Source organism: Cyprinodon variegatus, unplaced genomic scaffold (assembly GCF_000732505.1).
Source record: "Cyprinodon variegatus isolate N-32 unplaced genomic scaffold, C_variegatus-1.0 Scaffold801, whole genome shotgun sequence".
Taxonomy (NCBI): Eukaryota; Metazoa; Chordata; class Actinopteri; order Cyprinodontiformes; family Cyprinodontidae; genus Cyprinodon; species Cyprinodon variegatus.
Window position 1 is genome coordinate 275,450 of NW_015151254.1, and position 11,357 is coordinate 286,806.

General features: G+C 35.5%; 2 protein-coding genes across 2 annotated transcripts in view; one reads left to right on the forward strand and one right to left on the reverse strand.

The window, feature by feature from the left end:
• The window catches only part of pdcl3 (phosducin like 3), an 8,295-nt gene extending 7,237 nt beyond the window's left edge, over window positions 1-1,058 (forward strand). The window contains exon 6 of the mRNA XM_015396482.1: window positions 507-1,058. Coding sequence (XP_015251968.1) covers window positions 507-655 — 149 coding nt within the window. The 3' untranslated portion in view covers window positions 656-1,058. The remainder of the gene's footprint in view (window positions 1-506) is intronic.
• Window positions 1,059-1,192: 134 nt separating this feature from the next.
• Window positions 1,193-10,681, reverse strand: LOC107098694 (neuromedin-U-like). Its single transcript, XM_015396484.1, has 7 exons — window positions 10,572-10,681; window positions 8,722-8,768; window positions 7,536-7,592; window positions 5,274-5,300; window positions 5,118-5,171; window positions 3,150-3,224; window positions 1,193-1,377 (listed from the first exon to the last, which is right to left on the reverse strand). Exons 1-7 carry the CDS (start codon window positions 10,633-10,635, stop codon window positions 1,345-1,347), a joined length of 357 nt encoding a protein of 118 aa, XP_015251970.1. The 5' UTR covers window positions 10,636-10,681; the 3' UTR covers window positions 1,193-1,344.
• Window positions 10,682-11,357: the final 676 nt, after the last annotated feature.

The following is an 11,357-nucleotide window of genomic DNA, read 5'->3' on the forward strand; positions in this document are numbered from 1 at the left end:
GATGGAGCAGTGGGCGTAAACACTACGGACTGGAAGTTGTATTCCACTTGATTTTGGCTGATGTGCGCCAACCATTTGTTCCTTTTTAAAAAAAATTAAGAATCGATACTTGGCGTCAAGAATCGATACAGTAGTTCACAAAAATTAGAATCGCGATGCATCATCATGACGATTTTTTGCACTCCCTTAGTTCCTACTGGTGAACCTAATATAATAGTTTATTATTGTATTTACATAATTAAAGTTGAATGTGATGTAAATTCAGATTTTGGGAATAATTGTTCTTTTCCAGCAGAAATCCATCAGTATTAGTCTTAAAAGCTTCTTCTTTGTTCTTCTTTAGTCTTTTTATTTTTGGGAACAAGACTTTTGAGCAAATTGTTAAAGCTTTATTGTAATTGTATTTTATATTATTTTTAATAACCAATGCCTTTATGCAATCTTTCCGTTGTGTCGTATCTTTTCATTTGATGTGATTTTTATTTATTTTTTTATTTCCATTGCAGAGCTGGAGTGGAGGTTATCAGAATCCGGGGCAGTGAAGACCGACCTGGAAGAAAACCCCAGGAAAAACATCGAAGACAAGTTAATGTCGTCGATCAGGAGTTCGCTTCCCACGCGGAAGGACAGCGACTCTGAGGATGAGGACTATTAGAGGACAAGATCTTTTCATGGAGGAAACAGTCAAAACATGAAAGAACTGAGCTGGGGCAGCGCATCACCCTCATATATCATCCAGTTCTTATGTCTGCAGAGCTTAGTCCTGCTCAAAGGCACATTGGCAGGCCACTGGAGAGATTTAACCCAAGGTTAAAACAGTTTAAGAAGGAAAAATGGAATAACAGCTTTTTTATTTTATTTCAAACTTTGATTCAATTTAAGCAATAGCCTTACAGAACCGTAAAGGTTGATCTTTTTTTATTACATTATAAATATGTCACAAAATGTACATAAACATTTTATATTCCTTTAATTCAATGCAGGTTCAATCCCTCTACCACTTTAGTCGGTTGCCAAAATTCTCTTTTTGAAATAAAAAGTCACTGCTGATCATGAGATTTTCAAAGTGTTTATATCTTATTTCAGAGACCAACTCGGTGAAATTCAGTCGTCAACGGTTGGAAGCATCGAGACACTTAACCTGTCGTCGCGGCCCAGTTTTTTTTGTTTTTGTTTTAATCTTTACAAGTTATTATTTCCTGTTTAAGAAAAAAAAAAAGGTTTCCTTCTGGAGCCCGAAATGCAGCCTGTCGCTCAAATGGTAGACGCTTCATCCAAGCCGGAGCTGCAAGCTGCTCCTCCTCCCCAACGTGTGTGACTTCCTCAGTTTCACAGATGCTCCTTCTATAACGTCCCCTCTGGCAGGTCTCGGATTTTCTGTTTAATTAGCAGGAGGTAATGAGAGGCAGAGAAATGTCAGTCAATGAAAATGAACAGTGATGAAGTTAAGGTGATTTATTTGGGCTCCATCCTAATCACTTCCTCGCTACTTCTTCTCTGCCTGAAAGGTTAAGTCTTTAAAGGCAGAGGAGAAATGATGGCATGGGTCTTGTTTTCTCTTCATCTGTCCTGACTTCAACCTACACCGGGCTAAAAATTGATAAACTAAGGGAGAAAAAAAAAACATTCTGGCTTTTAGTTTCTGCTCTTACTTTAAGGTCCATCTCAGAGTTTATACAGCAAAAAAAGAATAAAAAATAAAAAAGGATAATTTTAAGCTCCATCTAACCGATCCTCTGACATGTGCTGCTGATATTTTTGGGCCCATTCTTAGAGCCGATGTTGCTTTCTCTTCTTCCATTTACATGATAAAAAAAATATAATTACAACAAATGTTACACAAGTCTCAATTTAAATAATTTTTTTAATGCATCAAACTAAACATTTATGGATAGCTAATGGTGGAAGCAGCAACGCATACGCTTCGTGTGATCTCAGGAAATGGCTGCAGAAAGTGCTACTGAAGCAGCCAACGCATGCACGTGTCGGCCAATACGAGACGGGAAACAAAAAACGCTATCGTCGACCGGCTTTGGTCAATCTCTATAGATTAATACTTTATTTTAGAAGTGAGGGGAAAAGGACTGAGTTGTTGATTCAATCTAAACTTGACTGTTTCATACTCTTCTATTTTCCTACACTGCAAAAGCGATCTAAACATAAGAAAAAGAGTTTTGACTCATAATTTAAGTTGGTAAATAAGATGATCTGCCAATGTAATTAGTATTTTTACCTTAAACTTTTTTTTTAATTGTCATTACAGTTTTACAAGTACAGAGCAATGAAATAATCTCAGCATTTAACCCATCCCCTTGGGGAGCAGTGGGCTGCCATTGTGCGGCGCCCAGGAAGCAGTGTGGGGTTAAGGGTCTTTGCTCAGAGACCCAGAGTGTCAGTCGTTGGAAGTGGGGCTTGAACTCTGGATTTGGATTCCAAGCATAAAGCCTTAACCACTAGGCAACCACTCCCCACTACATAAAATAAGATATTATGCACCTGAAATAAGAGACGGCTTTTATTTCTCATTTTAAATGTAAATTGTCTTATTCTATTGGAAAAATGTTTATCTGATCTGCACAATTCAAGAAAAAAATGCTCTTATTTTAAGGAAACTGGACTTGGATTTAAATTTTTTTGCAGCGTGATAAAGTCTTAATTTTTGTCGCATGTGAAAACCTTTCCAAAATGATTCAACTTATCCCTTAAAAAGAATAGGAACAAAATCCTTTTATGGTTAAAACTACTTGGAAATAAAGAACTGTGGACCTAGCTGTGAGGGGACACTGGCCAACTTTATTATAGTAATAATAATTGACCTTTATTGATCTCACATTGGCGAAATTTACCTCTGCATTTAACCCATCCCCTTGGGGAGCAGTGGGCGGCCATTGTGCGGCGCCTGGGGAGCAATCGGGGGGTTAAGGGTCTTAAACTCGTTTTATCTGAATTGACTCCTTAAAATACAACCAATCACTCTAACTAGAACCAGAAGAAGATAATCCCTTTTTTCCTACATGACAAGCTCTACAATTTAAAAAAACTAAAAACACCTTTAACAGAAGAACCTCAAATATACACTCTGTTGAATCATAGCCACTAAAACAGACGGCGGCAAACAAAACTAGTCAATGTGCGAAAGCTTCTCTCACCAGAAGTAACACCTTCTTCTTTCTCCTCTGGGATAGTTTAGGTGGAAGTCGCATCAAAGGGTGAACTGAATGGGACTGAAACAGAGATAAAGATTCAATTAGTCATGCGGTGCGGCAAAATGAGGCGATAATCAAAAATGAGGTAGAAAAACCGCCGTTCCCTGCAGAGTAGGAGTGCGTACTAAATAATTGCTCTTCCATCCATGGTCGTTATTTTCAACAGAAACGGTGATACATACAGTCGCTGTGCTTAGATTCTCTTTTTTTTTTCACTGATGTTTGCAGTGAAAATCCTGATAACCTTACTATAAAATACCCCCTGACACACTTTAACTCGTCTATTCCAAAGATTTAAGACCTAATCCCCCTGCATCACCTGTTTACTCATCCGATACTGTAATAGTCGTCATGTGTTCTGCAGCTTACCGTAATTGTATAGACTTTTAGGGTTTGAAAAACTCCTGTATCATCAGTATGTCAGATGTTGTATTTGCTCTAAACATACAGAATTGTTATGGAACCAATGAATAGGTAAAAATTAGTGTTGCACCGATGCCATGTTTTGACCCCAATAACGACACTAGATACCGGGCTGGTCAGTATCGGCCGATACCATCTGTTTGAAATTGATGTCTGTGTGTATATGAAGAACTGCGTACTACTTGGATGTAAAATAATTGCCATCAGGGCTTTGTCAAGCTGCTGAACTGGAAAAAAATCTAAATCTAGATAAGTCAGTTTTTTTTTAAATAGGTGCATTTGTTCTTGGATTGAGGAGATTAAAAAATAAATTTTCCCAGTGGAACAAGACAATTTACATTTAAAATAAGAAAACTCAATTGCATTGTCTTATTAGAAGTGCATATTATCTAATTATCTTATTTTAAGAGTAAAAATTCTCATTCCATTGGCAAACTATGTCATTACCCACTTAAATTAAGGGTAAATATGCTTTATTTAAGAAATTTAAACTTATTTCTAGATCGTTTTTCCACTCTGCCTACCTTTGTGAAGCAGGAAAAAGACTAATTAAAAGTGAATCCAGCAGAACTTTTATTGCCTAATTGGACTTGGAAGTGACTAAACTTTTGACTCTCAAAATGGTATTGGTGCCCTATTTGTTGGTACTGACCGATACAACCATTTAAGTGCTCAATTGGGACACGCCGGATACTGGTATAGGTGCAAAACTAGTAAAATCCGAAGAGACAATTTCATCTCAGCTAAATGAAATGGAAACAGTTTTCCAATTAATTAAGTTATTTGTTATTTGACGAAACTCCATAAAGCTTTTACCTTTTAAGCCTGAGACGATCGGACCATTAATATGAAAGTAAAGGGATCAAAAACTCACAATAAATAATCTATTAGGTCCAGAAGCAGCAGCACACAGTTAATTTTACACACCCTTCATTCTAAGAACATATGCTCATCATGAATACTGTACATACAGCAGCTTATGTGCATGGCCGGCTCTAGGCAGGGGCCAAATATTTTCCTGTTAAATTGGTCCCTGATATGTGCAGGCAATGAATCCATAGCTAATTAACCCAATAGAATAATTTCCTTTGTTACATTTGTGGATTTTCTTTAAAAATGATTTAAAACTTAAGGTGCTTCACTTTTAGCTTCAGCTACACTGAGATAGGATCACAGCTTTCATCTTCTAGATCTGGGGTCTGCAACCTGCAGCTTCAGAGTCATAATTGGCTCTTTTACTCACTGAATCTTTTAACTATTGCGCTGTTATTGCTTTTTCATTGTTTTATCGTGTGCATTCATGAAAAAAAAAAAAAAGCACCTTTCCACACCCTGGTAAATTAGGTGCAGAACAGCCACTGCTTAGATGTGTGATTTGGCTTTACAAACTGCTTCTCTTTCACATTTCCATCCATGCAAAGTGCTAACATACTGATATACAAGGTCAGATTAATTTATGGTAAAGAGAAGTAGCTTGTTTTTGCTCACCTCCTGTTGAACGGCTCCAACAGAGTTCCGCGCTTTGGAGTAATGGAACAGGAACTGTGGAGGGGAGAAAAAAAAAAGGCAAATAAACTTAATCTATGAACTGTTGGAATGATCAATCAAACAAAACAAAAATGAATATTGGAAAGAAAACCTTACTCTTTTGAAAATATTCTGGACTTGCTCCTGTGGAGGAAAATAAATACAAATACGGATTAATACCAAAAGCATAAAATTGAAAAAAAAAAAAGAAAAAAGTTTTAATTATATATAAAATAAAAATTTTAAATTGAATTTGTTGTATTTTTTGATACTTGCTGTAATTTTTCTACACCTGTTTGTATCTGAACTCATCTTTGATCATGGGAAGATGAACAGGTCATCATGAACTGATCCAGGTAATGGCAGAACTTTTAGTTTTTGGGACCAAAGTATTAAAACAAGCACAGAGCTCACTGTTAAAAATAAAGGTCTAACATCCTTAGCTGGTTAAATACATAAAATGCAAAACAAAATAAACCCAAACAGTCAGGACACTGGTAAAGCAGAGCATCTAGAGTTACTAATCCCTGGTGACAAACTCTCATCCTCCACAGTTTCTACCTCCAAAATGTTAGATTACTCTCTATAGTCATCCATATTAATACAATTTCTATTAATTATCACTTCTGTTTATTTTTTTTTCCTGGGAAAAATAAAAACTCCACACGTTGAGCAACTGCTTATTTTTATTGACACGCTTTATGAGTTGGTTCAGTCTAATTCATCCCCTGTGGTGCAGTCTATGGTCGAAAAAGGAGTGGCTTCAATTCCAAATGCGATCGCTTGAGTTAGATTGTATGAAGACGTGGAGGGAAATGAATTCATTTTTAAAAAATGTAAATCAGAAAACAGCCTTCAAAAACGTAAAGCTGTACTGTAAGGATGGATGGGGTTAGGAGTCACCAGACTTTCAGACACATGCAGTCGTCATACAGCATTTGTCTGTTGCAATCACATTTTCTTAATGTTTTAGAAGTACCACACACTGGCGATGTTAATAAAAAACTGGCTGTTAAGTCTTCAGTCGTAGTGAGTCAGAAAGTGTCAAGAAAAAAAGATTTCTCCTGGGATCGACAGTAAGTCTAGATTCTATTCAAAAAAACATAAAAACATTTAACTCTTCTAAGCTGTTGCAGTACCAAACCTACTTTAAAAACTAAACTAAATCTAAAAATAAATAATTATATTTACCCTTAAATTGAGTAGATAAATAAGATGATCTGCCCATGGAATCAATATTTTTACTCTTAAAATAAGATAATTAGATATTATACACTTGGAATAATACAAGGCAGTTATTTTTCCTTATTTTAAATATAAATGTTCTTATTCCAATTAATTTAATGAAAAAACTGCACCTATTTTAAGAAAAAATGACTTACTTAGATATCATGTTTACATTGAAAAAAAAAAAATCTAGAAATAAGTAAACATTTCTTGAATATAGTATATTTACCCTTAATTTGAGTAGGTAAATAAGATGATTTGCCAATGGAATTAGTATTTTTACTCTTAAAATAAGATATTTAGATAAAATGTACTTGAAATAAGAGAATGCAATTGTTTCTTAATTTAAATGTCAATTGTCCTGTTCCATTGACAAAATGTCTCTTTTATCTCCTCAATTCAAGGACAAATGTTTAAGAAAAAAGGACTTATCTAGATTTAGATTTTTTCCAGTGTACAGTGCATTGTATACCAAGGTGACCATAGTCTTAGATTTTAATAAGAATTATTTAAAAACCAGAGGTGGTTGAAACTGGAGTTCTCTGCCCAGGCTGCCATATACTCAGGGTTTGGTTAAAATCACATTTCTTCACCGATATTTCTGGTCATGAGGTGAAGGTTATATCTAGTCTCTGGTCTTTTCTCATTCTTGTGAACTTAATCACCCAGGCTAATATCAAAGCTAAAACAGCCACATTCTCTAGCAATGGTTCAAGACTTTGGTTTACCTGAATGTTATGTAAAATCGATCATTAATCAAATGAAAATCTCATTACCTAACTACGCAAACAGAAAAAGTGGAAGAGAGAACACATATAAACACACACAAGGAGAGGGTTAGTGTAGGCAGATGATTATTTTCTGCATCTAATTAGGTGAATTAATCATGATCGTGATTAATTAAAGATTGAATGGTGAAAGATGCTGTTGTTTGGGATCAAACATAAGGTTCTCTGAGTTTACTGAACAATTTCATCATGAGCACGCAGCTCCCGCATTATCTCTGACAGGAAAACGGATCATCTCCCTTTCGGGAACTGAGGCCGAGGGGAAATGTGGAACTTTATCTTTTCTTTTCCCATTTAATATTTAATGTGATCATGAGTGTCCGATCGCTCAGGGATGTTTAAAGCAGATGGGATGTGAGCCTACCTCATTCTGGTCTTTCCACAGCACGTTACTCAGATCATCGCTTTGGATGCCTCGCACCTACAAATAAAAAAACACTACATTAAGAACAGACAAAAAATACAACATAGTATTTAAGTACCTAAAAATGAACTGGGTAGTCCTTCGAATTGAAATGGAACAAAATCCATACGCTTAATTACCGCTTAGCATCCCTTCTGCTTTATTCCCATTTACACAACTGCAGCTATTGGTTGAATGATCTATTGGATCTAATTTTCCTTTTAATCGGTGAAAATTAAACGAGATTGTCTATTGAATAAGATGGATCGCCAGGTCTCTCCCTTATGCAATAAATGTGGAAGATAGGTTGGAACGTTTTACCATTATTTCTGGCAATGCAGACTGATCCAACAATTCTGGTGCAATTTCTAAAGAGCTGAGTGATGCGTTTCATGTAAAAATCAGCTGAGACCAGGTCTGTTTGTTCTTGGCCTCCCTTCAGTCAGTCACTCTGACCCAATCAAACTTCAAATTTTGTGACAAATTATTGCTTTTGGCTAGAAAATGCATTCTAATTAATTGGATTAAGGATGAACCACCAACAACCACCAACTAGGGTCCTCCCTTATTAAAGGGTTAGTGCAGTTCTTAATGGTAATGAGAATATTTCATTATTATGTGGTCTCCTGTGCTTAATTATTTCCTTATAGAGCTGACACAACTTGTAAGGTCTCACCAGATCTTAACTAATGAACATCCTCCTTTTGAATTACTATGCATCTTTTTTTCTTTCTTTGATCACCCGGCTAGATGTTATGTTAATGTCAGACTTTAAATACGTCCTTTAATGTTTGCCACTGAAGACATGATTTAACGTGAATGTGATACTACACTTCCCTTTATTTGTTAAAATAAAAAAAAATTGTTGTTTGTTCCTGCTCCGTATCCCATACTTATGTAAGATAATAGGCAACACAGAATAGAATTTTCTTTCTTTCTTTCTTTTTTTTTTTTTCCTGTTTGTGTAAACACAAAACTGATAAAATGTTTAAAATATAGAAACAAGATTTCCAGGTCAGAGTCTCCTTCCGAGCCATTTTTCTAGAAAAAAAACACTGAAATCTATGGAGGACGAACGTGAATCCCCTTAAAAGATGCAGAAGTCAGACGTCTCAGTCATGTGAATGAAAAAAAATTATTTCCCTACCTTTCGCAATGCAGTGTCGTCTCTCCAACGTCCAAAAAAACTGGCATCTGGACATAGAAGATATATGAACGTTTTTATCTTCATCATTCATCCCATAGTAAACTCATGTTTATGTGTATTTTATTGGTGAATTAAATACATTTTTAAAATAGTTGACACAGTCTCATATCCAAACAGAGACGGGGTAATTATTCATTTTATAAAGTAGCTTCAATTTCAACGTGCTTTATAATCCAGAAGATTTTAGGATAATTTTGACCAGAGTCACTAATAACTAATGAACAGCATCTTAAAATTGATTTCCCTCTGAGCCCCAGTGGTTAAATTGTTCAGTCACACAATAACACCAATGTCTTCCTGCCTTAATTCATTTTAATCTGATCTCTGGCTGCTGACTGTTACTAGAGGAGAGCGCAGCCCCACCAACTATTAAGGGACCCGATTAGTTAAAATCTGCAGTAGATTGGGAATATATCAGTGTTAAAACATGCTATGAATGGTATTATTTCAGCTAAAAAGCAGATACACCATTTTAAAACTAAAGTAATATTTATACCTATTTTTTTACTCTTATTACATCATAAACCTATTTTTCTGTTTTCGTCTTTACTGTTTTTGAAACATAGAGTAACCTCTGAGCTTATAGTTTATAACAGCTCCTGATTATAGTTTGCAGCTGAATTCAAGGTCTTGCCCCCATAGATCATGTCTAATACAAAGCCCTGAAGGAGTAATCCCAAGGAATAAATAAGGTTGAGTCTAAGTCTAAGCATTTATTACAACTAATGTGTTTTTTCTCCCCAGTAGTATACGCACACTAGATGAGGCTCATTTGTTAGAACAAAACAAAATTTTGAAAAAAAGGCTACCTTAAAGCAGGCATTCGCATACCTTTCATCTAGCCCACATTTTTTCCCTATTTTTGCATTGGTCTGATAACATTGTGTTGTTTACTGAATTTCCCTTTTAAGATGAATAAAGTATTGTTGATTTGAATTGAATTTCAAAAGTCTTTTACTAGAAAAATAATCAGCCATAGCAGAAAGTAGGGCTTGAATTAATATAATCAATCTAGATGTATTTTGTTATGATTTGAAAAGAAACCCATTGAAATATATATTAGATTTTTATTATTAATGAAGTTGTTTGAATTTTACTTTTTAAAACATAATTTGATGCGTGGGGATGGGGGACAAGGGATAGTTTGAACATGCAGAAATTTTCATTTATTTATTTTGCGTTAATATTAATTATTTTCCTCTGTAAACATTTTTTCTTTCACTGGGGATGTTTCGGTATGTGGAAGAAATGTCTATCTATCTATCTATCTATCTATNCTGATAATACGACTCACATACCACAGGCTCAAATCTGTTAACTCTTTAAGTGTCTGAGTGGCCTCTGTAACCTTTATGTAATGTTGGGTACATATATATATATATATATATATTACTCTCTCTATATATCTATATGTGTGTATATATATATTTATTTATATAAATATAGAGATTAAATATATACATATATATATATATATATATATATATATATATATATATATATATATATATATATATATATATATATATATATATAATGCTTCCTCAGCTGCCAAAATATTATTATAAAACAATGGAGATGCAATCAGAATCCATGGCATTGAGGCAAGGATTTTTCCACTCATTAATAGTTATTTAGCTGAAAATGAGCAGCTTATTGTCAATGTTAGGAAGCCTTTGTCCCAGCTGGTAGTATGGGGACAGGTAGATGTTTATAAAGTTATTTACAAAGTAATCATTAAGAAAAATGTCCATTTACATGTAATAAACTCCTCATCTCGTTTATCTTACCTGTTGCGCTCAAACATCCCAAAATCCCCAACAAACACAGCAGGAAAAGTTGCCTCATAGTCATCTCTCCTCGCTCCTCTCTTTGTTTCTGATTCTCTGGTCCGACTCGGTTGGGTTCGGTTCTGATCGCATCCTGCTCCCCTGCTGCAATTTAAACTCTTTGCAAGCTGTAGAGTAACCTCGCCTTCGACCAATCACAGCCCGATCCGATCATCAGCCGCGTGCGCAACTCCCCACGCGCACATCACCAGTCCGCACAGGCTGATGATCACTGGGATTGCAGGGATGATGGAGGCTGCTTACGTCACGACATGGATGTGGTTGTTGTGTCCCATGGTGGGAGGGGGGGATTCAGGCGACGCAATAATCCAAATAAGTCATCAAAGTTGGTCTGAAATAACAAAACTGCTCCTTCCCTTTCTCTGATGGTTGTTATGTTTTACAAAATTCCAGGGCTTGTTTGATGGTAGTTCAAAAAATAAAATTGAAAACAAGCCACTGGACTTTGTTTCCAAGTTTGAGGACATTTCGCTTCCCATCCAGCAATAGCGTTGAGTTCAAGGTTTTATACAGTATTGGTGGATTGTTTTAAATTTCCTTTTTTGAATGACTATGACCTGGATGACCAAGAACCTTCACCAGCATATTTGATGGTAGCAAAGGATGTAACTTTCTGATTAAAGTTGGTGGGGACACTCCTAGGCTGGGGACTGATGGACCTACAGTCGACAAATGCCTTCAATAGGGTTTGTATTTTCCAAAAAATTTGCTCAAACATATATATAT

Coding starts and splice junctions, on each gene's coding strand:
- LOC107098694 (XM_015396484.1), bottom strand. CDS start 10,635: ATGACTATGAGGCAACTTTTCCTGCTGTGTTTGTTGGGGATTTTGGGA. Junction 8,769..10,571: donor GGGATGTTTGAGCGCAACAG/GTAAGATAAACG, acceptor TTCTATGTCCAG/ATGCCAGTTTTTTTGGACGT. Junction 1,378..3,149: donor AGAAGAAGGTGTTACTTCTG/GTGAGAGAAGCT, acceptor CTAATTAAACAG/AAAATCCGAGACCTGCCAGA.